Genomic DNA, 27,499 nt, shown 5'->3' with positions numbered 1-27,499 from the left:
CCCAGCATTCGATCAACACTTATCACCACTCAACTGGGTACGATAGCGTTCCATGTTAAACAATGATAGCATTAAGATTTGTGAAAACAGTTAAACCAAAATAACAATAATTGAGATAGCTGCAATTACTGAATTTTGTTCCATCGATTCTTTTAGGTTGAACCATGTTAAAACATTGGTCAAAGGATGTCATGAACAATTGACCCAAAAAGATATCAACCTAATTGCTACTCGTACCATTATTCGTGACAATTACGGATCACCGAAATCATGATAGTAGTAGGAAAATCAACATTAATTCAGTTTGTCAGACTAATTAACATTAACATCCAATAAAAATGTGTACAAGAACCAATGAATACTTGAATTAAAAAGAAAGAAAATAAAGTAACTACAGAACCTCACAATGACACAATCGAACCTCCCCCCTTGAACTAGAAAAAGAAGCTTAGCTGCTCATGATCTGCGCAATCTCCATGCTTTGCTTCTCCATGGCCGAACTGATCTTCTTGAGTTGCTTGATGCTTGATTGCTGGATGATTGAGTGATTGCTAGAGCTGGTTCGCCCCCCTCTTTATATAGCCAAAGGAGATGGCTGTTTTCCAACTCCTTCTAGGAGATCATCTTATCCTTAGGGAGTCTTGATCTTATCTTCTTTGAACTAATCCTATCCTATCTCTTATCTAATGCTTTAATCTCAATTTTCTTATCTCTCTAGGATTACATTCAAGAATTTATATCTGATAAAACTCTCTCCTTGGAGATTACATTCGAAATTCGGACTCTTAACTCTTGAGTTCGAGTTGGGCTGCTTTAAAACTTGGGCTGCTTCAAGGTACTTCTGCGAGTTGGGCTTAAGTTGTGAAATAGGCCTGGCTACGAACTTGCTCCGACTTCGGGCTCATTGTCGTACTTGATGCGAGCCGAATCTGTCAAAACTCAAAACATAAAAGTTGTGGGCCTTCCTTTCATCTTTCTAATTCTTCTTGAATTGTCCAATTCGGTGTCCGGAATTGAGAGTTAGGCCCAGATTACTGACTGTCTCCGAAACTGTGCAAAATCACCCGATTTGCCCTCTTTTCTTCCAATTGCCTTCTTTATTGCCCTTAATCGAAATACAAGAGTAATGAATCCATTTAAGTACTAAATAAATGTAAAAGAGTGAATATTAGGGGATAAAATTAGGGTTCGTTTTGGTCTCATCATTTAGTCAAGAAAATCTACAACCTAAGACCTCATTTCCACTTTTAATAATAGCATGGATATAAATACATTATTTTCAACCCATAGTTAAATTAGATAGTCAGACCAAATGACCCATCACCCGATAAGACTTGTAGGCAAAGGTTCAAAGTATCAACACATATCGGCCGGTATTGACCGATACGCATCATTCTGAGACCCCTGCGATATGCCCCTATAGTGGATGTATCAGGGGTCTGACTGGTTCAGGGGCTAGAGCCCTAGACCAGTTTTAGAAAAAATAAAAAAGGTAAAAAAATAAAAAAAAAATAGTACCAATTCACCCAATACACCCCTACTGGCATATCGGTCGTATCGATATTTTGAACCTTGCTTGTAGGTCTATTTCACCTCAAACCACTCTTTGGTATAACCATACAAATTTGAGTGCAGGAAATCTACATTCGAAGGAATTCAAAGTTTTAACCTTATATGCTACCTTCATATATTACTTTCTTCTTTTAATAAATTGAAAGACTACCTTATCAAAATTAAGACAAACTAACTGAATAGAATCCAAAAGATGGTAACAACCCCAAAGGAGAGATACAATATCACCTATAAAACCATAATCATCATGTTCAAATCAAGACTACAACCAATTGGTTTCAATCAGCAGGCATGCAAATTGGGCATCAACCAAAATAGGCTTGAGTTCAATTTAAACACCAATAATTTAACAATGAATATGACTTTAAACATGACTGAATAGCAAAACAGGTTTAGTGTAGCCAATCCTATATAGTTGAATAAGGCTTGGATGATGATGATTTAGAATTCTACCATCTTTGCATGGGGGGTGGGGGGTATCTCTCATCCCCTTAATCTTCCCCCCAACCACCATCAGTTGGTTGACCATTATCTGTTCTTATAACTATATAAATCCAAAGATGGATTGATCAAACCTCCATTTAAATTCAGTTTAACTAATTTGGCGGAGGCAAGGACCAATTACTACCATTCCTACCTCTGATTAACCTTAAAAAAGCTATAAACATTATTATTAGTTCTATCACTTAACCTACCCTGAAAAAACACCTGTCTAGACAATTAAGATTATTCCTTGAATTCCAATTAAAGCTGTAAAATTCCAAGAGAGAAAATTCAACTGCTCATCCTTTCTCGTGAATGGATTTACTTTTCATTGGTAATATCTAACAAGGAATTAGAAGTTCTATTCTGAGTTTGAATTTTCCAAGATTTGAAACCCAATCTAAAGTGAGTCGACATAGACTGCTTAGGCATCTAAATGGAAAATTACCAAACTATATAGTCTCAAGGGTCAAAAGCCATTTTTTACTGTCTTATATTGTTTGAGAAAATTTAGGAGGGGCAAAATTTGAGTACTGATAAATAAATAAATAAATAAATAAATAAAATCCTTTGACGCTAAATAATCCATACACTAAAGCCGAAGACCCAAAATCCAAATTGTGTAGAATACCAAAATCCGTAATTGAGAACCCCAAATTCTCCAACATCATGGAAAGCCTTAAATATCCACAAATATATTTATTAGCATCTTAAACTTGTTCTTTATCTTTGAAGAACAAGCCTAAAAACCAAAATAGTTCTTACCCCCTTTTCTTTCTGAATGACTAAAAATGATTGATTTTCCTGTTGGGAATAAGTAAACATGGTTGTCAAAACCGTAACACAACATGTTGCTGGTGTTGGTTCCCAAAATCTAAACTACTCACAAACTTCCATGTGGTTTGGATAGGAATTCAACCCACGTTCCAAGAGAAAGTAGACGTTTAATAACTATACAGAATTTAAGCTGTATTGTTGAGTATACAGGTGTTTAGGTAGCTATATCTAATCAGGTATACACAGGTATATATCCATTCATCACGACACAATTTGGGTTTAAATTTTTACCATAGACAAGGTTTTCAATTAACACCTTGTACAGAAAGACCATCCTTAACAAAGAAATTAGTTCAATAACTATTACAGTTGATAATATACCCTACGAAGAGGAGTTATCATGGAGATATAAAATCAGTAAACAGTAATATTTCATGAGGTTCAAAAGCGCATCAAACTAAAAATACAACATACAAATAACAACCCCAAAATAAATATCAACTTTTTACAATGAATCAATTGATTTGCATTAGGATTCATAGTTGTCAATCTTTCATCACATTGAATATCAGGATTCAGTGCAGGATTTGGCTGGAGACTCAATCTTTCAGTATCCTGCAGGCCCACATTTGAATGATCATTGGGAAGTCTATCATCTAGCATATAAACCAGGTGGACGCCACATTTATTAACTTGGATTTCTTCTCCACTCGCTACTCTTCCTCTAATTTCACATATAATTGAAACCTGCACTTGGTCTCCGCCTCCCAACCAATTTCTAATCTCGCTTGTAGAATGAGGATAACCAGTAATCATAACATCACCATTTATCAGAATTTCACCAATCATAATAAAAGTCCTGTAGATCACCCAAACATTCTTTCCACGTCTTAGTAAAGAATGGTTTGCATGTGGCTGTACCGTCCACTCAACACCTTTTGTTTTATTAATGATTTCTGCTTTAAATAAAGCAAAATGATACGAACTGTAATTTTTGTTTGCAACATAAGCAGCACATATGATCAGCCCTTGGATCTTGCGATTTACAAGTGGAGGCACCTCAAAAGATATAAGAGAACCATTGTTTTGATAGCTAAACCAGTCAGGGATATCACTTCCCAGGAGATGGATGTCAGATCGATCAGCTTTTCTTGCTCCCTGTTGTTTCATGATGGTGAGTATGATCAGTTTGGTGATAACGTATTTAAATTACATAAATATCATTTTTATCTGAAACCTCCCTCGACTTTGTTCACATCTATTTTCTTAATGTGACACATGCTAATCATATTTCTATCTCCAAGACATGCTCTACAAATAATATGATAGGCACTCTATCTGTAGGGTCATTAACTAATACTGCTAATCTATTTTTTTTTTATGGTTAGTTTGTTCAAACAAATTACAAAAAATGGCGGTCCCACATCAAGAAACTTTTGTTAGGGGTAGGCAAGGTGTGGCTAACAATAATAACTGCCAAGGAAATCATTGCAAAATTGAGAAGGCAAAGGAAAGGAAATGATTGGTTTGCAATAAAAGTAGATATGTCAAACGTATATGACAGATTGAAACAAAAAACGGGGTTTCCAATGGATTGATGAAACCTTATAAAACAATGTAATGATACCCCAACATTTTCAATAATAGTAAATGGTACTCAGAATTATTCAACTTAAATGAAGAAATTAGGCAAGCCAACCCACTGTTAGTTTACCCATTTATCCAGGGGATGCAAATTCTTTCAGGTCTGCTGGAAGGTAGGCTGAAGGGAATAATGTTGGCTAAAAGTGACCTGTCAATGTCTTATTTACTATTTGGTGTTGATTATATGCTGTTATGTAAGGCAAAACCAAAATATTTAGATTTAAAGGAGCTGCTCGTCTTTTATCAAAAAAATAAAGGAGCTGCTGATGAGAGGAAAATGTAGGATCCCTGTCTCCCTTGTTGATGATTCTCTTGTTTCTGTCTCAGGTAATCGTAAGATCCCTTTGATAATTGACTTTGGTACCTCTAACATATGACTAATGTGTCTCTTTTATTTTTTACTTACCAGCTTTTATTTGGTAAAGACAAGATTTCTCTTGTTGATGGCTCTCTTGTTCCTATCTTTGGAAGGGAAATATCAGAGCTTTAGATACTAACTTGCTTTAAGTTAGTAATTTGACAAAATTCATGAACTATAGTTTAACCTTTTACTCTTATTAATATGTTTTTCAGGGCGTGAAATCTCGGAAGGTGATTAAGAGTGGCCATGAGATGAATGGGATACAATTGTTCGATATGCTTGAACAAAGTCAAGTATCACCTCAAAGAGCAACCTTTGGTTCTAATGTGCTCAAGTCTGTCAATCGCATTATGTTATGTCATTAACGTTTGAGTCATCTTTCTTTTTCTTCATTGAATCTTTTGTTTCCAGCTTTGTTTAAAGATTAAGTCTACATTGTGAGTCATGGGAGTTTCCGAAACATTGTATAAATTCTTATCCTACAAGTAATAAAAGATCTATAGTTCATTTTCATATCATTCACTTTGATGTGTGGGGGCCATATCATACCATTTACCTTGCATGGATAGTTATAAATACTTTATTTTGTTTATTGATCATTTTTCTCATTATACATAATTTTGCCTTATGCATTCTCGTGCTAAAGCACCTAAGCTTGTGAAGCAATTTCATGAATCTTTTCTTACCCAATTTGTTATCCACATCATTTTATTTTTCTGATAAGTAACTTAAATTATAGTAACAAACTTAATGTAACATCTTTATAAGCATCCCTTAGAAAGGCATGAGATGCTACCTCTCAGACAATAAAGCAAATTACAATTGTGCCCAAAATAAAAATAACTTATTCACCCCTTGCTTAGCCAAAGGATCCACCACCCGATTTGTTAGTTTCCTCACCCATTGTATCCTCAAATTCATATTTCCTGGTTAGCCATTTAATTTTTTTTTTTAAATTTCACTCTTGTAGCACCAAATTATCGACTCTGGATTCTTTAACCACATCACCACCACTTTTTGAAATTTCCTCCAATCACCACATTTGCCAAGTTTAGCTCACTAGCGATCTGCACCCCTTTTTTTGCAGCAGGTAATTCCACTTTGAGAGAGTTACACATACCTGCAAGGCCATAAAAGAATGCTACACGTTAGAGTTACACATACCTGCAAGGCCATAAAAGAATGCTACACGTTTACCTTCTGCATCTCTCAAAATCCCTCCTACTCCAGAAGGACTTGAATTACCTTGGCTTCCCCCATCAAAGTTCAGTTTAACATAACTTTCAATTGGTAGTACCCAAACAACCTCCACACTATCCTTTCTATTAGAGCTTTTAGCAACTACTTCCCAATTCCTCCAAATATCATCAAAAGAAAACTGAGAAAACAGCTCTAAGGTCTTGATCCAATGGATCACCCTAACCATCAAACAAATTCTGATTTCTTCCTTCTCTCCTCTGAGAAAATTCTTGCATTCCTCTCTTCCTAAATGGTCCAAATCATGACTACTGACAAATCTCCACATCATCCTTCCTCTCCTCTTTGGCCAAGTAAACAAAGAAGGATCAAATAACATATTAATCTCCATTGGTAAGGTCCACATGCACCCAAATAAAGAAAAAAAATCAAAGCCAAATTTTGCGACAAAAGGTAGGAAATCAGTAAATGAAGACAACTCTCGTTATTGGATTTGCATAAGGCACAATAGTTAAGGAAGAGACAAGAATTAGGTGTTCTCTTTTGTAGCATGTGCATAGTATTTATCTTCTTGTGAACTACTTCCCAATAAAAAGCTCTTACTTGGGTGGTACGGGTCTACACCAAAATTTTTTGAAGGGAAATGAAGAAGTTGAGGATTCAAAAAATGTCTTCAGAAAAGAAGCACAACAAAAAAACCCTTAGGGTGGGGGTCCCAAATACGCTTAGCAGGTTTATTAGGGTCCAAGCAAACATTTTGAAGGAGTTTTAGGAGCTATGTAGTACAAGCCAAAAGTGCATTATCCCTGAAACCTTTCCAGAAACCAAAGTTCCAATTAAGACTCACAGGATGTAATGGAGGAACAATAAATTTGACACAAACTCACTTTTGTACAAGGAAACCAAGTATAATGAAGGGAAGAGATCCTTTACTAGACAAGATCCAACCTAAGTATCCTCCTAGTATTTAACAGAAACCCCAACACAAGCATCACAAAATAAAGAAATTGAGGCATCACAATTTGAATAGCTTTCCAAGGTGAGGCCAGAGTAGCTCTGGTAGATATACATCCCAACCGTTTCCTGAACTTCTTCGATGTATGTTGGCTAATCTTCATGCCACAATCTATCCCTACCCATTGGCCACCACATGAGCCATTTCCCTAGTAAAGCCCAGGTTTTTTTTTTTTTTTTTTATCCATACCCAAACCTCCCTCTTGAAGATTCCTACACACAACCTCCCATTTAACCAAGTGATCGTTCCTTCCATTACCCAACTCCCACAAAAAATCCCTCATAACCTCAATTTTCTTGGCTTCCTTTCGAGTGATTCTAAAATTTGATAGGAAATAAATTAGCAAATTAGCAAGCGTGAATTTGATCAAAGGAATTCTTCATCCAGAAGATACATAATTTCTCTTCACTATTGGGTTCCAGAATCTTTTCTCCTTAGGGTTTGCTCCTAAAGGAAATTCTAGGTAGGCCAAAGGCCAGCTAGAAATAGGACACTCTAAAATATTTGCAGCAAAGTTCAGTTCCTCTTCCTCTAAGTTGATTCCTGCTATGCAGCTCTTGCCTAAATTGATTTTCAGATTAGAGATGAGCTCAAACTTCTTCACCAACTCCCTCAAATTCCTTATCAATTCTTGCTCTTTATCCTCACAGAAAATTAAAACATCACCAGCAAACTATAGAAGAGTTATTGGGACCCTAGTCTTAAATTTCAATCTTCCACTCTTTTATTAGATTCTCCCTATTAGCCTTTAAGATCATTCTACAAAATACATCCACTACTAGGGAGAAAGGGTGAGAGAGGACCACCTTGCCTCAATCCTCAACGAGCTGGAAAGAAATCTCTAACAATCCCATTAACGAAAATGGAATAGTGGCAAGACTTAACCAAAGATCCATTTGTAGCTTCTCTCCCTAAACCCACAATTTTTCATCACCTCAATAAGGAAGGTCTAGTCCACCAGATCATAAGCTTTCTATAGGTCCAACTTGCACATAAAGCCTTTCCTCTTCAATCTTTTCAAATCCTCTACACATTCATGAACAACTAGAATTTGATTAGCTATTTGCCTCCCCTGAATGAAAGCTCCTTGATTTTGACTGATTAAAGTTGGGAAAACTAATTTGAAGCATAATGAGAGAACCTTGGCTAAGAACTTGTAAATGATAGTTACCAAATTGATTGGTCTAAAGTTCTTTGGATGACTGGCATCATTTTTCTTCAGAATAAGAGCTAGAAAGGTTGTGTTCACCCTTGGGTAACTCTATGCTTCTCTACAAATTCATTGAAGACCTTGAACAAATCATCTTTCACAATTTCCCAGCAACCCTAGTAGAAAGCCATTGTAAATCCATCTGGTCCGAGGGCTTTGGATCCATTTTCCTTTTAGAAGAGAGAGAAACGAGAGAGGAGAGGAGAGAAGAGAGAAGAGAAGAGAAGAAGAGAGAGGGAGAAAGGTTTGAGAGTCAAAAAGTGTTGTTGGTGGCATATAGTTTCTTATTTATAACAACTTAACATAAAATAAGTAGAAGATTACATTTATACCCCTAGTAGCACACCCTAATAATAAACCAACTTAAAAGAAGAAAAGAACAAGCTGATAGCACACTAACAACAAATATAAAAAATAAGTGAATAACACTAACAACACTCCCCCTCAAGTTGGGCTGAATATGTCTATCATGCCCAACTTGTCACACAACTCATTGTGTCACGAGTAGGGAAGCCCTTTTGTGAGGACTACAGCTAATTTGCCCTTGGAGTTGACATAAGTAGTACAAACTTCCCCCCTCCCCAATTTTTCCCTTATGAAGTGTGCCCACTTCAATGTGCTTGGTCCACTTGTGTAGGACAGGATTGCTGGCAATGTTTATGGCCACCTTATAGTCACAGTAAAGAGACATAGGATTGTGAACAGTAACTCCAAGCTCCCCTAGAAGGTGTTCATGGAGTAGCAGTAACTCCCAATGAAGGTGTTCACGCCCAAGGAGAAATCCAAAAACTGCTTCCACTGAAGATGACATAGTGTGAGGTGAAGTAGGATTAGCAGGACGGCTCTTTAGTAAGAACCAAATTCTTTAGCAAGAATGGGGTAGAGAGCTGGTTAGCACGACTTCAAATTGCCTCTTCTGCCAAGAAGCAATATCAAGAACAATTCCTGATCATTCCCACAAGTCGAGATCGAACTAGGTAGGGGCGGCAAGAACAGGAGAGAACTCTACAAACTACTGTAATGTTTGTTGTGTGTTTTGCATGTCCACCTTGCTCTCTTATTTATAGTCTTAAAGAGACAACCTCCTAATTTGATTACGAGCTTTCTGATCCAAACCTTTATTTAGATCTGAACTCTTTAAGTGATAAGGATAATCCCTTATCTTATCTACAGTTTATGATCAGCTTAATCCTAATCAAATTAGGAGTTTCCTTATCCAAATCTTTATTTGGATCTGGACTATTTAAGTGGATAGGACTTATCCTTATCTACTGATCCAAACCCAGATCTACCCCTATTAAATTAGTCTAATTAACCCAGTTCAAATTGGGCTTTAGGCCCATTAAGTTTATATGCTCACTTAGCCTCCTAACTTTCTACCCAGTTGGCTCTCTTTGTATGGTGTGGGACCAAACATTGATCTACACATCAGCCAAATGGGTTCAGCCCAGCCTTTATTACAAGGCTTGGCCGAATTCACCATAGGAGACAGTGAACCCTTGAGTCCATCACCATGGGTTCTTAATGGGCCCAACATTTACACTAAATGGTCCTTGGATCAAGCCATCTGATAAAAACACAAGGACTGTGGGCAGATGCAAGATTAGCCCGTTAGGTATTAACCTCAATGGTCTTACACTTAACCTCTCAGCCCATAATGATCAAACACTACCTGACAAGAGAGAACCTCTCCCTCGACTGCAAAGAACAATATTGCACTCTCTACTCACATGGATCCCAGGAATTAAAACCTTTTGCAAACATTTTGAAACCATAATATATATGTATATCTCTATATAAATATATTTTGCAAAACAAATTTCAATGGTTGAAATCAGCTACTGGTAGTTTAGGTTTCTATCAGAGAGAGTGCATTCCCCGATCATTGACTTTGTCCGACAAAGGGGCTGATCATATCACTATGATCACCCACTCAGGTGAATTCTCAAACTGTCCCAACATACCTAGGTTTTGACCCCCTCTAAGGATCTCACTGAAAAACAGCCCAATCCAACACTTAGTGTAGTACCATAATCAAGTCTAGGGGTCAGGTGTAACATTTCAGTTTTGCCCATCTATCTCCAAGGTCCAGGACAATACTGGAATTTTGGTCCGATTTAGGGTTTTAAGAAACCCACACTGCATGTACCTCAGGTCTCACCCTAGCAGTTGAGACAAGCCACCCCAATTAACTTGGCGGCACATCAGTATTAGCCTTGGCAGGATAAGTCTCCCTAGATCTATCCAACGGCTGTGAAGATTCTAAACTAACACAAGTCTCATAAGTGTCCAGTTTAAGGGTATTACACAGAAATACACCATAATGACATGAATTAATTATGTACTTTATTCATTTACAATAAATGTCAAAAGGTACATCAATCTGATTGGAGCTAAGGGCATAACTGTCTAACAACAAGTATGCCCTTAAGTGGGTGGCCAACTAGGCAGTAACATAAAGAGATCAAACAAAAAGGAATAACAGGCCCATCAAGAGAGGCCCATTAGCTAACAGGAAAATAGAAAAAATATTACAAGAGAAGATACTAGGACCCATTCGGCCTAGTCTCTTTATACTCCACCTCAAGCGGAGCATAGATGTCAATCATGCCCAACTTGCTTATATAGTGTGTCATTTTCCCTCTCGGAACTCCCTGGGTCAAGATATTAGCCAATTGTTTGTCTGATGTGATGAATGGAAAACAAACTTCCCCTGAGGAAACTCTCTCCCTTATAAAATGTCTATCAACCTCAATGTGCTTAGTTCTGTCATGTTGAACAGGATTATGTGCAATACTGATAGTTGCTTGGTTGTCACAGTAGAGCATCATTGGCTCATAGTCAAACCTCAATTCTTCTAAAAGGGATCGTAACCACAATAATTCTGACACACCATGTGCCATTTCCTTGTACTCTACTTCAACTGAGGATCTAGCAACTATAGATTGTTTCTTACTCCTCCATGATACAATGTTCCCAGCGACCAGAGCACAATAACCTGAGGTGGATCTCCTAGAGATCCAGATTCATACCCAATCAGCACCAGTGAAAACTTCCAGCTTCATGTGTCCATGTTTGGCAAATAGAATACCCTTCCCTAGAGTACCTTTCAAGTAACACAGAACCCTTTCTGTAGCAACTAAATGAGTATCTCTAGGAGAATGCATAAATTGACTGATAACACTTACTGCATAGGAAATGTCCGGCCGAGTCATGCAAAGATATAACAACATCCCAAGCAGTCTCTGAAACACCCCCTTATTAGATAAAAGGTCACCATCTGTAGCAGAAAGCTTATGATTGGGATCAATAGGAGTGGAGATTGGTTTAGCTCCAAGTTCATTAGTCTCAGCAAAGAGGTCAAGGACATATTTACGCTGAGAAATGAAAATACCATCCTTAGATCTAGCAACTTCAATGCCCAAAAAATACTGAAGATCTCCCAAATCCTTGATCTCAAATTCAGAGTTAAGAAATCTTTTGAGTTTACTGACCTCTTGAGTGTCATTACCCGTGACCACAATATCATCAACAGAAACTATAAAAACGTCACCAAAGAGCCATTTATCTTCAAGAATAGGGTATGATCAGATTGAGTTTGTAAACCAAAGGAGACAAATGCAGACCTAAACCTCTCAAACCAAGCCCAAGGAAACTATTTGAGACCATAAATAGATTTCTGCAGTTTACACACCTTGCCTTGCATTTCCTTCCCAGACACCCCTGAAAGCAAAGACATATAGACCTTTTCATGTAGGTCTCCATACAAGAAGGCATTTTTAATACCAAACTGGTGTAGGGGCCAATCAAAAGTAGCGGCTAGAGATAACAAAACCCGGACTAAGGTCATCTTAGCTATAGGAGCAAACTGTTAGACAATTTTGTATGCCCTTAGCTTCAATCAAAATTGATGTACTTTATGAGTTTATTGTAAATGAATAAAAGTACATATTTGATTCATGTTCCCTTGGTATGTTTCTGTGTATTACCCTTAAACTGGACACTTATTGAGACTCGTGTTAGTTTTGAATGTTCACAGCTGGTGGGTCGGTCTAGGGAGACCTATCCTGACAAGGCTGACACTGTGGTGCCACCAAGTCGGTTGGGGTGGCTTGTCTCAACTACCGGGGTGAGACCCTAGGTACATACAGTGTGGGATTAATTGAATCTTTGAACTGGACCAGATTTCCAGTATTGCCCTGGACCTTGGAGATTGATGGGCAAAACTGGAAAGTTACACCCGACCCCTAGACTCGATTATGATACTGCACTAGGTGTCGGATCGGAATATCTTTGATGTACCAATCAGTGAGATCCTTAGCGGGGGTCAAAACCTGGGTATGTTGGGACAATCCGAGAATTCATCTGAGTGGGTGATCATAGTGGAGAGTGCAACACTGTTCGGTAGCCGATTTCTAAAATGTTTGCAAAAGGGTTTTAATTCCCGGGATCCATATAAGTGGAGAGTGCAACACTGTTCCTTGCAGCCGAGGGAGAGGTCCTCTCTTGTCGGGCAGTGTATGATCATTATGGGCTGAGAGGTTAAGTGTAAGACCATTGAGGATAATACCTGATGGGCTAATCTTGCATCTGCCCACAGTCCCTGGGTGTTACAAGGTGGCTTGGCCCAAAGACCACTTAGGGTAAGTGTTGGGCCCATAGAGCCCATTCGATGGGTTTCAAGGGGTGCACTGTCTTTAACGGTGTATTCGACCAGGCCTTGTAACAAAGGCTGGGCCGAACCCATGTGGCTGATGTGTAGATCAATGCTTGGGTCACACGCCATACAAGGATGCCCAACTGGGCAGCAGTTAGGAAGGTTAAGTGAGCACATAAGCTTAATGGGCCTAAAGCCCATTTCAAACTGGGCTATTAATTTAGTTAATTAAAGGGGCGAATTCTAAGATGGATTAACAGTTAGGATAGGGTCTTAATCCTATCCACTCAGAGAGTCCAGATCTGAATGTGATTCAGATCAAGAAACCTCCTAATAAGATTAGGATAAAGCTAATCTAATCTACAGATAAGATAAAGGTTTATCCTTATCATTAGAAGAGAAGGCTGATCCAAATATGATTTGGATAAGCACCTCCTAATGGGATTAGGAACTGATCTTTTCAAATTAACAAAAGGAAGGTGGGGGCGGCAGCCTTGAGAGAGACCAAGAAACACATCAGATCCTCTTTTAGTGCTGAAATCAAGAAGAGAGAATTGTGCACCCTGCGAATACTCTCTTGCCGCCTCCCTGCTCTTGCCACCCTGTTTGCTAGTTCGATCTCCAGCTGTGGGAGAAGTCAAGATTGGATATTGACATCAATTCTTTGAGAAATGATTGAAAAGGGAGCTGTGCTCACGTTAAATCCTGCTGTTTCGTACAAGAGGAGATCGAATTCTTGGTTTGCGCAAGGAATCTGCGATTTTGCAGTTCTTGACTTATTTTGGGTCTGTAAATAATTTTTTTTTTATTTTCTAGACTCAATGTATAGGTATTCGATCTGATGTAATTATTAATAGAAATAGGATTTCTATTTATTTTATTTTGGATCGAAGATGGCGGCGCAGAGAAGGAGATTTCGCAGATAAGAGAAATGCTATCTGCGATTTGCAGTTTGTGAAACTGCATTCTTTGATCTAACCTCTGTTTTGCAGGAAGGATTGTGCGAACAGCCCTGTTTGACTGATTCTTGTTTTTCCTTTAATCAGTATTTAATTTCAGATTATTTTCTTGAATTAAGGATTTAATTAAAAATCAAACACTAAACCCATTCGAACCAAGATTGGTTCAAAACTGTTTGGACCAATTCTAGGGTTTAATCAAGGCTGAATGTCAGCCCTAATTTCCCACTAATGGGCCTAAGGATTGATATTTAATTAAATGGTTAATTCGGCCCAGCCTGTAAAGGCCAAGTTTTAAATAATTAAAACTGCAAAAGCCCATTTCAAAGGATAAAGCTATATGGGCCGAACTGGGTAACCCTAATTCAGCCCATATACCTAGATAATATTAATGGTTAATATTATGGAATTTTAACGGGCTTCCAACGGGCCTTACAGATAATTAATTGATTGGATCAATTTATCCCTGCATGAGATGTATGGATGTGTGATGTGCTGCGTACATGGGCCATAAGTACTTGGCCCATGCTCATTCGACAGTGGCTCTTGCGCACAACAGGGCTGAATGCACATCATTGCCATGGTGTCCCTTTTGGTCATTGGATGACTTCCCTCAGTGGTGGGCCCCACACCTCATCAAGAGGTTGCGTGCGGAACCCTAGCCGATTTAAGGCCCACCAAAATCAGGCTTTATTTAAGTCAGTGGGAGCCACTTTGGTTTGACCTAAATCAAACTAGGGCGTAATTTTGTTCCCTCCAGCTAATATGAGTGCGTGTGATAGGGAGATTCATATGATGAACTCTCTAAAGGCCTTCCATCATTAGCATGAGGATGGGTCCTTTAGTAATGAGGAAACGCACCAGAAAATGGGCTATCCATTTGCTGTTCGGCTTGTCTGAGTGTTTCATAAGATGATAGGGCGTCATAGACCGATGTGGGAGGGGCTTCACCAGAAAATGGGAACTCTCTCACGGTACCTTGGCGTTCACGAATATGATGGGTAAGCACTCACTGTACAGAAAGGTTTACCTGAAAACGGCTCTGAACCTTGTCTGACAGAGGCCAAAGGGAAAACTCATATGATGAGTGGATGTGATCCTTCACAGAAAGGTGGTGGGGTTATGCAGCTGAAACAGTTGGTTCCATGCACCCTATGAGATTTCCCACATTTCTAGAGACAACCCGTAGTCTCCGTCACTGAGAGAGGAGGGAAATCTGAGAGACGAATAAATGGAAATGGATAATATGTTAAAATCCATATCTATGAAATGAACATGAATCAAATTAGGTTGTGGACTGATGTTTGCTCTTTTATCAGAAAATGGCAAACGGATCTTTTGCAAAACTACTTGATGACAACAAGTTGAAGGGCCCAAACTATGTTGATTGGTACAGGAACCTTATGCTGGTCCTAACTTCTGCAAAGCTGGACAAAGTGGCAAAGAATCCTACCCCGGAGCGTCCGGGTGATAGGGCTTCTGAGGCCCGAAGGAAAGACTATCAAGAATGGGAGGAGAAAAACTCCCTTGCCCGGTGTTACATCATTGCCTCCTTAAACAACCCGATACAGAGGCAGTTCGATCAGATCGAACTTGACAAAGACATATTGGACAGTCTCAGGACAATGTATGAAGAGCTGAATCGTTCTACTCGACAAAAGGTCTTGAAACAGTTCATGACCGCACAAATGTCCAAGGGTCAACAAGTTCACGACCATTGTCTTTGGATGATAGGATACATCAACGAACTGGAGGCTCTTGGATCCGGGTTGGACCTTGCTACCCAGATAGATGCTATCCTTAACTCTTTGCCTCCTTCCTTTAATCCGTTCATCATGAAATATAACATGAACAAGCTGAATGTCAGCTTACAAGAGCTCAGCAATATGTTGCAAAGAGCTGAAGAACTGATTAGAAAGGATGAGCCTATAGCCATGCTTGTTGAAGCTGGCAAGACAGGCAAGAGAAAGAGGAAGGCAAAGAAGCCTCAGAAGAAAGCCACTAAGAGCAAGAAGCAGAAGAAAGACAAAGCATCGGATGCCTGTCACTTCTGCAAGAAGACCGGCCACTGGAAAAGGAATTGTCCTGCCTACTTGGAATCCAAGAAAGGTAACTTCGAAACTTGTGTTATAGAAACCAATTTGTTGGTAGCTTCTGCTTCCTGGTGTATTGACTCCGGGGCTTCGACTCATGCTTGTAACTCACTGCAGGGGATCAAGGTAAGTAGAAGGCTGAGTGAAGGAGAAGTCACACTCTTCTTGGGGACTACTGCAACTGTTGCAGCCGCGGCCATAGGTACCGTGGAATTAATTTTTAGAGAAGGTATAACTGTACTGAAAGACTGTGTTTATGTACAAAATTTAAGGAGAAATTTGATTTCTGTCTCAACTGTGTGCGGATGGTTATTCTGTCTTCTTTACTAATACGATTACTGTTAAAAGAAACAACAGATTCATCGCATACGGGGAACTGGAGAACGGTCTCTATGTTCTACATCTTTCTCTAGAAACTAACATAACCGAAACTACGTCGGCTGAAATCCCTAAGAAGAGAGCTCGTGATACAGTTAATCCCACGTGTCTGTGGCATTATCGACTTGGCCACATCGGTGTTGACCGAATCACAAGGTTGGTAAAGGATGGTCCTTTGGATTTTCTAACTGTAGAAGATCTTCCCACTTGTGAACATTGCCTACAAGGCAAGATGACGAAACGGCCATTTAACAGTAAGCCTGAAAGATGTACGGGCACACTTGACCTAATACATACTGATGTATGTGGTCCCTTGAGTGTTAGACACGAAATCAACACGTGTATTTCATCACCTTCACAGATGATTTTTCACGATACGGTTACGTGTACCTAATGAGACACAAGTCTAAATCCTTTGAAAAGTTCAAAGAGTTCAGACAAAAGGTCGAGAAACAGTTAGGGAGAGAAATTAAGGCCCTTCGATCAGATCGATGTGGCGAGTATCTCTCTGACGAATTCAGGGACTACTTAAAGGACAATGGGATAGTATCACAATTAGCTCCTCCTGCTACACCACAACTTAACGGTGTTTCGGAGAGGAGGAATAGGACCTTATTGGATATGGTCCGGTCACTTCTTATACACTCAGAGTTACCCACATCCTTTTGGGGTTACGCATTAGAGACTGCGATTTATGTGCTGAATCGGGTTCCAACCAAATCGGTTCCGAATACTCCATATGAACTTTGGACCAGAAAGAAACCAAGTGTCAAACACTTGAAGATTTGGGGTTGTCCAACACACCTTAAGAGAACGAGTGCAGACAAGTTGGACCAGAAAGAAACCAAGTGTCAGACATGTGTTTGAGAAACACGTGGAAAGCATGGGACTCTGGCTAGTACCTGATTGGACCTAAGTGCAAGTGGGAGTTGTTAGACAGTTTTGCATGCCTTTAGCTTCAATCAAAATTGATGTACTTTATGAGTTTATTGTAAATGATTAAAAGTACATATTTGATTCATGTTCCCTTGGTATGTTTCTGTATATTACCCTTAAACTGGACACTTAAAGAGACTCGTGTTAGTTTTGAATGTTCACAGCCAGTGGGTCGGTCTGGGGAGACCTATCCTGACAAGGCTGACAATGTGGTGCCACCAAGTCGGTTGGGGTGGCTTGTCTCAGCTACCGGGGTGAGACCCTAGGCACATACAGTGTGAGATTAATTAAACCTTTCAACTGGACCAGATTTCCAGTATTGCCCTGGACCTTGGAGATTGATGGGCAAAACTGGAAAGTTACAACCGACCCCTACACTCGATTATGATACTGCATAAGTGTCAGATCGGGTTGTCTTTGATGTACCAATCAGTGAGATCCTTAGCAGGGGTCAAAACCTGGGTATGTTGGGACAATCCGAGAATTAATCTGAGTGTGTGATCATAGTGATAGGATCAGCCCCTTTGTCGGACAAAGGTAATGATCGGGGATGCACTCTCACTTTTGGAAACCAAGACAGCAGGCAACCGATTTCAACCGTTGAAATTTGTTTTGCAAAATATATTTTATATGAGATATAAAAGTATATATATTATGGTTTCTAAAATGTTTGCAAAAGGGTTTTAATTCCCGGGATCCATATAAGTGGAGAGTGCAACACTGTGCCTTGCAGCCGAGGGAGAGGTCCTCTCTTGTCGGGCAGTGTATGATCATTATGGGCTGAGAGGTTAAGTGTAAGACCATTGAGGATAATACCTGATGGGCTAATCTTGCATCTGCCCACAGTCCCTGGGTGTTACAAGGTGGATGGCCCAAGGACCACTTAGGGTAAGTGTTGGGCCCATAGAGCCCATTCGATGGGTTTCATGGGGTGCACTGTCTTTAACGGTGTATTCGACCAGGCTTGTAACAAAGGCTGGGCCGAACCCATGTGGCTGATGTGTAGATCAATGCTTGGGTCACACGCCATACAAGGATGCCCAACTGGGCAGCAGTTAGGAAGGTTAAGTGAGCACATAAGCTTAATGGGCCTAAAGCCCATTTCGAACTGGACTATTAATTTAGTTAAATAAAGGGGCGAATTCTGAGATGGATTAGCAATTAGGATAGGGTCTTAATCCTATCCACTCAGAGAGTCCAGATCTGAATGTGATTCATATCTAGAAACCTCCTAATAAGATTAGGATAAAGCTAATCTAATCTGCAGATAAGATAAGGGTTTATCCTTATCATTAGAAGAGAAGGCTGATCCAAATATGATTTGGATAAGCACCTCCTAATGGGATTAGGAGCTGATCTTTTCAAGTTAACAAAAGGAAGGAGGGGGCGACAGCCTTGAGAGAGACCAAGAAACACATCAGATCCTCTTTTAGTGCTGAAATCAAGAAAAGAGAATTGTGCACCCTGCGAATACTCTCTTGCCGCCTCCCTGCTCTTGCCGCCCTGTTTGCCAGTTCGATCTCCAGCTGTAGGAAAAGTCAAGATTGGATCTTGACATCAATTCTTTGAGAAAGGATTGAAAAGGGTGCTGTGCTCACGTTCCATCCTGCTGTTTCTTGCGAAGGACAGAGTTCTTGGGGAAGAACACTGCTGATTCTGCTCCATTCTGCACTGCGCCATCTTCAGTGGGAGCAGTCTTTGGATCCTTCCTTGGGCGTGAACACCTTCGTTGGGAGATATTGCTTCTCCGTATCAGGTATCAATATCTCCCATTCCTTTCGGTTCAGATCTGGTTCAGTTTAAGGTTCAAGATTTATCCTTGAAAATATGATTTTCTAAATAGGGAATGTGATTCCCAGTTGAAAGGAGAAAAAATTTTTTGAAATTCGCCCCTTATTCCGCAATCTTTGGGCGTCCATGTGATGGATCTCTCAACCCTTCACTAAGGATCTCACAGATTGGTACATCAAAAACAGCCCGATCCGACACCTAGTGCAGTATCATAATCGAGTTTAAGGGTCGGGTGTAACTTTTCAGTTTTGCCCATCAATCTCCAAGGTCTAGGGCAATACTGGAAATCTGGTCCAGTTCAAAGATTCAATTAATCCCACACTGTATGTGCCTAGGGTCTCACCCCGGTAGCTGAGACAAGCCACCCCAACCGACTTGGTGGCACCACAATGTCAGCTTTGTCAGGATAGGTCTCTCCAGACCGACCCACTGGCTGTGAACATTCTAAACTAACACGAGTCTCAATAAGTGTGCAGTTTAAGGGTATTACACAGAAACATACCAAGGGAACATGAATCAAATATGTACTTTTATTCATTTACAATAAACTCATAAAGTACATCAAATTTGATTGAAGCTAAGGGCATACAAAACTGTCTAACAGACCGGCCACTGGAAAAGGAATTGTCCTGCCTAATTGGAATCCAAGAAAGGTAATTTCGAATCTTGTGTTATAGAAACCAATTTATTGGTAGCTTCTGCGTGTTGGTGTATTGACTCCGGGGCTTCAACTCATGTGTGTAACTCACTGCAGGGGTTCAAGGTAAGTAGAAGGCTGAGTGAAGGAGAAGTCATTATCTACTTGGGGACTACTGCAACTGTTGTAGTCGTGGCCATAGGAACCTTGGAGTTAATTTTTACAGAAGGAGAAATTGTACTGAAAAATTGTCTTTATGTACAAAATTTAAGAAAAAATTTGATTTCTGTTTCAAAACTGTGTGCATATGGTTATTCTGTCTTCTTTATTAATACAATTACTATTAAAATAAATTACAGATTCATCGCATACGGGGAACTGGAGAACGGTCTCTATGTTCTACTTCCTTCTCTAGAAACTAACATAACCCAAACTACGTCGGCTGAAAACCCCAAGAAGAGAGCCCGTGAAATAGTTAGTCCCACGTGTCTGTGGCATTACCGACTTGGCCACATCGGTGTTGACCGAATCACAAGGTTGGTAAAGGATGGTCCTTTGGATTTTCTAATTGTAGAAGATCTTCCCACCTGTGAGCCTTGCCTACAAGGCAAGATGACGAAACGGCCATTTAACGGTAAGCCTGAAAAATGTACAGGCACACTTGACCTAATACATACTGATGTATGTGGTCCCCTGAGTGTTAGGACACGAAATCAACACGTGTATTTCATCACCTTCACAGATGATTTTTCACCATACGGTTACGTGTACCTAATGAGACACAAGTCTGAATCCTTTGAAAAGTTCAAAGAGTTTAGACAAGAGGTCGAGAAACAGTGAGGGAGAGAAATTAAGGCCCTTCGATCAAATCAATGTGGCGAGTATCTCTCTGACGAATTCAGGGATTTCTTAAAGGTTAATGGGATAGTATCACAATTAGCTCCTCCTGTTACACCACAACTTAACGGTGTTTCAGAGAGGAATAGGACCATACTGGATATGGTCTGGTCACTTCTCATACACTTAGAATGATATTAAGTGGAGAATCCGGATGAACCCTATGTTTACAGGAAGTATAGTGGAGATAAGCTTACCTTCTTGGTTCTATATGTAGATGACATTCTACTCATTGGGAATGATGTAGGAATGTTGACTACGGTGAAAGTATGGTTTTCACAGCAATTCTCCATGAAAGATCTTGGAGAAGCCTCCTATATACTGGGTCTTCGACTCTATAGAGATAGATCGAAGCGGATAATAGGATTATCCCAATCTGCCAACATTGACAAAATAGTCAAAAGATATAGCATGAAAAACTCCAAGAAAGGAAATGTTCCTTTCAGGCACAGAGTCACTCTCTCCAAGAGGATGTCTCCCAAGACTTCTGAGGAGATTGATGGCATGGAATACGTTCCCTATGTCTCTGTCGTAGGGAGCATCATGTATGCCATGCTGTGCACTCGTCCTGACATTGCTCAGGTGGTGAATGTAGTAAGCAGATTTCAGGCCAACCCAGGGCAGGAGCACTGGACTGCTGTGAAAAACATACTTTAGTACCTTCGAAGGACAAAAGAGTTTTGTCTAGTATTCGATGGTAATTCACTACAGATCCAAGGGTATACAGATGCCGATTTCCAGTCAGATCCAGATGATAGAAAGTCTACATCTGGATATGTTTTCACGATAGGATCGTGTAATGTTTCCTGAATGTCAGCAAACAGGGGTCCTGAGTAGCAAATTAATAGTCCACAACCCAAGCCGAACGTATTGCCATAAGTGAGGCTGCCTTGTGAATGAAAGTGTTCATTCCTGAATTTGGAATTCAGCACATCACCCATTCCACTGTTGTATGACAACACTGGACCTATGGGAGGATGATATTAAGAGGTAGCATCAGTGGAAAATGTGGTAGACCCATTGACTAAGCCACTGACACAGAAAGCCACTGACACGTGGAAAGTATGGGACTCTGGCTAGTACCTAATTGGACCTAAGTGCAAGTGGGAGTTGTTAGACAGTTTTGTATGCCCTTGGCTTCAATCAAAATGATGTACTTTATGAGTTTATTGTAAATGAATAAAAGTGCATATTTTATTCATGTTCCCTTGGTATGTTTCTGTGTAATACCCTTAAGCTGGACACTTAATGAGATTCGTGTTAGTTTAGAATGTTCACAGCCAGTGGGTCGGTCTGGGGAGACCTATCCTGACAAAGCTGTCATTGTGGCGCCATCAAGTCGGTTGGGGTGGCTTGTCTCAGCTACCGGGGTGAGACCCTAGGCACATACAGTGTAGGATTAATTGAATCTTTGAATTAGACCAGATTTCCAGTATTGCCTTGGACCTTGGAGATTGATGGGCAAAACTAGAAAGTTACACCCGACCCCTAAACTCGATTATGATACTGCACTAGGTGTCGGATTGGGTTGTTTTTGATGTACCAATCAGTGAAATCCTTAGTGGGGGTCAAAACCTAGGTATGTTGGGACAGTTTGAGAATTCATCTGAGTGGGTGATCATAGTGACAGGATCAGCCCCTTTGTCGGACAAAGGTAATGATCGGGCATGCACTCACTGATGGAAACCAAGACTGCCGGCAGCCGATTTCAATCGTTGAAATTTGTTTTGCAAAATATATTTTATATGAGATATAAAAGTATATATATTATGGTTTCAAAATGATTTGCAAAAGGTTTTAATTCCCGGGATCCATACTAGAGAGAGTGCAACACTGTTCCTTGCAGCCAAGGGAGAGGTCATCTCTTGTCGGGCAGTGTATGATCATTATGGGCTGAGAGGTTAAGTGTAAGACCATTGAGGATAATAGCTGATGGGCTAATCTTGCATCTGCCCACAGTCCCTGGGTGTTACAAGGTGGCTTGGCCCAGGGACCACTTAGGGTAAGTGTTGTGCCCATAGCACAGTGTAGGATGGAGCAGAATCAACAGTGTTCTTCCAAAAGAAATTGACCTTCGTAAGAACCAACAAGATGGCTTGTGAATACAGCTCCAATCAATCTTTTCTCCAAATGATTGAGATCAAGATCAAATCTTGATTACTCCTGTAAAAGTAGGAGATCGAACTGCTGGTGACGGCGGCTGCAGGAAGGAGGCGGCAAGAGTGTATATGCAGGGTGCAGAAATTCTCTCTTCTTGTGATTTCAACTCTGAAAATAGGAGTTGTGTGTTGCATTCATATCTAAAGGTTGCCGCCCCTCCTCCTTTTATAATATTAAAGGGATCAGCTCCTAATCCCATTAGGAGTTGGTGATCCAAATAATATTTGGATTAGAAGTCCCTTTAAGTGATAAGGGATAACCCTTATCTTATCTGCAGATCAGATCAACCATCTCCTAATCTAATTAGGAGGCTTCTAGTTCTAAATCTTATTTAAATCTTGGACTCTCTAAGTGGATAGGGTCTGGGCCCAATCCTATGAAGGGATAGGAAATCAATCACATAGACGCCCAAGATTGCAGAATAAAGGGGGCGAATTTCAAAAAAAAATTTCTCTCCCTTCAACTGGGAATCGAATTCCTTATTTAGAAATTCATATTTTCAAAGATCATTCTTGAACCATAAACTGAACCAGATCTGAACCAAAGGAGGAGAGAGAAATAATACCTAATACAGAGAAACAATATCTCTCAATGGAGGTGTTCACGCCCAAGGTAGAAACCAAAATCTGCTCCCACTGAAGATGGTGCAGTGCAAGGTGGAGCAGAATCAGCAGTGTCCTTCCTAAGAACATGATTCTTCCTAAGAATCACCTAGACGGCTTGGGAATACAAGTCCTACCAATCTTTTCTCCAAAAGATTGGAATCAAAATCCAATCTTGTTTTCTCCCAAGGAATGGAGATCGAACTGCAATAGGCGGCGACTACAGGAAGGAGACGGCTAGAAAGAATTTGCAGGGTGCAGAATTCTCTCCTCTGTGATCTCAACTCTGAAGACAAGACTTGAGTCTGTGGGATGATGTTGGATGTTGTTGGATGTCTAAAGGCTGCCGCCCCCTCTTCCTTTTATAAATTTAAAAGGATCAACTCCTAATCCCATTAGGAGTTGGTAACTCAAATCATATCAGAAGTCCCTTTAAGATAAGGGATAATCCTTATCTTATCTGCAGATTAGATCAGCCAGTTCCTAATCTAATTAGGAAGTTTCCAAATCTAAATCTCATTTAGATCTTGGACTCTCTGAGTGGATAGGGTGTGGGCCCAATCCTATCAGCTGATCTTATCTCAGAATTCGCCCCTTAAAGACTAATCAAATTAGCCCAGTTCGAAATGGGCTTAAGGCCCATTTAGGGTTATGTATTCATTAAGCCTTCCAAACTGCTGCCCAGTTGGGCTTCTTGTATGTCGTGGGTCCCATTTGATGGGATCTATGGGCCCAACACTTACCCTAAGTGGTCCCTGGGTCAAGCCACCTTGTAACACCCAAGGACTGTGGGCAGATGCAAGATTAGCCCATCAGCTATTATCCTCAATGGCCTTACACTTAACCTCTCAGCCCATAATGATCATACACTAGCCGACAAGAGAGGACCTCTCCCTCGGCTGCAAGGAACAGTGTTGCACTCTCTGCTTGCATGGATCCCGGGAAATAAAACTTCTTTGCAAATCATTTCGAAATCATAATATATATACCTTTATATCTCATATAAAATATATTTTCCAAAACAAATCTCAACGATTGAAATCGGCTGCCGGCAGTCTTGGTTTCCATCAGTTAGAGTGCATCCCCGATCATTACCTTTGTCCGACAAAGGTGCTGATCCTGTCACTATGATCACCCACACAGATGAATTCTCAGACTGTCCCAACATTCCCAGGTTTTGACCCCCGCTAAGGATCTCATTGATTGGTACATCAAAGCCAGCCCAATCCGACACCTAGTGCAGTATCATACTCGAGTTTAGGGGTCGGGTGTAACTTTCCAGTTTTGCCCATCAATTTCCAAGGTCTAGGGCAATATTGGAAATCTGATCCAGTTCAAAGATTCAATCAATCCCACACTGTATGTGCCTAGGGTCTCACCCCGGTAGCTGAGACAAGCCACCCAAACCGACTTGGTGGCACCACAGTGTCAGCCTTGTCAGGATAGGTCTCCTCAGACCGACCCACTAGCTGTGAACATTATAAACTAACACGAGTCTCATTAAGTGTCTAGTTTAAGGGTATTACACAGAAACATACCAAGGGAACATGAATCAAATATGCACTTTTATTCATTTACAATAAACTCATAAAGTACATCATTTTGATTGAAGCTAAGGGCATACAAAACTCTCTAACATCCTATCAGCTGATCCATCTCAGAATTCACCCCTTTAAGTGACTAATCAAATCAGCCCAGTTCGAAATGGGCTTAAAGCCCATTTAAGGGTATGTACTCACTTAGCCTTCCAAACTGCTGCCCAATTGGGCCTCCTTATATGGCGTGGGACCCAAACATTGATCTACACATCAGCCACATAGGTTCAGCCTTTGCTACAAGGCTTGGCTGAATACACTGTTATGGACAGTGCACTCCCTGAAACCCATCTCATGGGCTCTATGGGCCCAACGCTTACCCTAAGTGGTCCCTGGGCCAAGCCACCTTGTAAAACCCAAGGACTGTGGGCAAATGCAAAATTAGCACATCAACTATTATCCTCAATGGTCTTACACTTAACCTCTCAGCCCATAATGATCATACACTACCCGACAACAGAGGACCTCTCCCTCGGCTGCAAGGAACAATGTTGCACTCTCTGCTTGCATGGATCCTGGGAATTAAAACTTTTTTGCAAATCATTTCGAAACCATAATATATACCTTTATATCTCATATAAAATATATTTTGCAAAACAAATCTCAACAATTGAAATCGGCTGCCGGCAGTCTTGGTTTCCATCAGTTAAGTGCATCCCCGATCATTACCTTTTTTCGACAAAGGTGTTGATCATGTCACTATGATTACCCACTCAGATGAATTCTCAGGCTGTCCCAACATACCCAGGTTTTGACCCCCACTAAGGATCTCACTGATTGGTATATCAAAGACAGTCCAATCCGACACCTGGTGTAGTATCATAATCGAGTCTAGGGGTCGGGTGTAACTTCCCAGTTTTGCCCATCAATCTCCATGGTCCAGGGCAATACTTGAAATCTTGTCCAATTCATAGATTCAATTAATCCTACACCGTATGGGCCTAGGGTATCACCCTGGCAGCTGAGACAGGCCACCCAACCGTCTTGGTGGCACCACAATGTCAGCCTTGTCAGGGTAGGTCTCCCCAGACCGACCCACTGGCTGTGAAAATTCTAAACTAACACGAATCTCATTAAGTGTCCAGTTTAAGGATATTACATAGAAACATACCAAGGGAACATGAATCAAATACGCACTTTTATTCATTTACAATAAACTCATAAAATACATCATCTTGATTAAAGCCAAGGGTATACAAAACTGTCTAACAGTGAACACCTCCATTGGGAGATACTGTTTCTCTGTATCAGGTACATCCTCCCTCTTACTCCTTTTGGTTCAGATCTGGTTTGGTAATGGTTCAAGATTGATCCTTGAAAAATATGTTTTTCTAAAATAGAGAATTTGATTCCTTGCAAAGATGGGAGAAATTTTTTTGAAATTCGCCCAGTCCATTCCACAAGATTTGGGCGTCCATGTGATGGATATCCTATCCCTACAGAAACAACTTGCCCATGTCTGAATCTGTGCCTTTGGTACCACCTTTGGAGAATAGGATGACGAGGAATTATAGGAGAATGAGGTGGAGAAGGAACAGGAATATTGGAAGTAGGTCTAGTGGGAAAAGTGGACACCTCATGAGAGGACTCAAGAAGAATGGGGAGAGGAACAGCTGGAGACATAGCAAAGGGTTCTTCAGATTTCTCCCCCCAAGAGAAATACTAAAGAAAGGAGTCAACTCAGCAAATGTAACATCCCGAAATACAAAGCGGGTGCCACTAACTAGATCAAAACAACAATATCCCTTCTGTGTGGAGGCATATCCCAAAAAAACACATTTACGAGTCTTAGGTTCAAATTTGGGCCTTTGATGGCTGTGAACATGCACATAGCAAGTGCACCCAAAAACACGAAGAGGAAGAAAAAAAATATCCTCATCCGGGAAGAGAAGGCTAAAGGGGGTTTTGAAGTTAAGAACCGGGAGGACATACGGTTGATCAAAAAGGTAGCAGTAAGAAGAACATCTCCCCAAAATTTTATAGGAACATGGGATACAAACAGGAGGGATTTGGCAACTTCAACCACATGTCGATTCTTCCTTTCTGCCACTTCGTTCTGTTGTGGAGTGTAGGAACAAGAACTTTGATGAATAACCCAAAAAGTTTCAAGATAGGTGGAGAGGGTTTTTTCAAAATACTCCTTAGCATTATCAGAATGGAACATTTTGATTCGAGTGTTAAATTGGGTGAGGATGAGTTAATGAAATTTTTGCACAATAGCTGGTACTTCATCCCTATATTTCATGAGATAAATCCAAGTGTAACAAGAGTAGTCATCAATAAAAAGGATAAAGTACCTGTAACCCCCCATAGTTGGCAAATGATATGGCCCCCACAGATCAAAGTGAACAATATGAAAAGGAAAAAGAGATCTTTTATTGCTTACTGAATAATAATGTCTACAATGCTTTCCCAATTCACACGACTCACAATAAAGACACTCCCTTAAACATATCAAGAAACAAATGACTCAAACTAGAAAAAGACAAATGACCAAACCGAAAGTGACATAACAAGACTTTGTCAATAGACTCT

At 40.3% G+C, this 27,499-nt stretch overlaps 1 protein-coding gene across 4 annotated transcripts in view; it reads right to left on the bottom strand.

Moving 5' to 3' along the window:
* Nucleotides 1-271: 271 nt before the first annotated feature.
* Nucleotides 272-27,499, bottom strand: part of LOC148874622 (TMV resistance protein N-like) — a 93,249-nt gene continuing 66,021 nt past the window's right edge. Inside the window, exons 5-6 of one of the 4 annotated variants that reach the window (XM_088966565.1) lie at nt 6,035-6,377; nt 4,022-5,957 (exon numbers count right to left, since the gene is read on the bottom strand). In XM_088966565.1, coding sequence (XP_088822691.1) covers nt 5,842-5,957; nt 6,035-6,377 — 459 coding nt within the window. In that variant the 3' untranslated portion in view covers nt 4,022-5,841. Of the gene's footprint in view, nt 1,106-3,104; nt 3,991-4,021; nt 5,958-6,034; nt 6,378-27,499 lie in introns of those variants that run through there. The other 3 variants (XM_088966567.1, XM_088966564.1, XM_088966566.1) reach the window with 3 other exon arrangements.

Source organism: Nelumbo lutea, chromosome 1 (assembly GCF_056320005.1).
Source record: "Nelumbo lutea isolate HS-2025 chromosome 1, American lotus-T2T, whole genome shotgun sequence".
NCBI classification, from domain to species: Eukaryota; Viridiplantae; Streptophyta; class Magnoliopsida; order Proteales; family Nelumbonaceae; genus Nelumbo; species Nelumbo lutea.
This window is presented reverse-complemented; position numbering and strand designations above follow the sequence as displayed.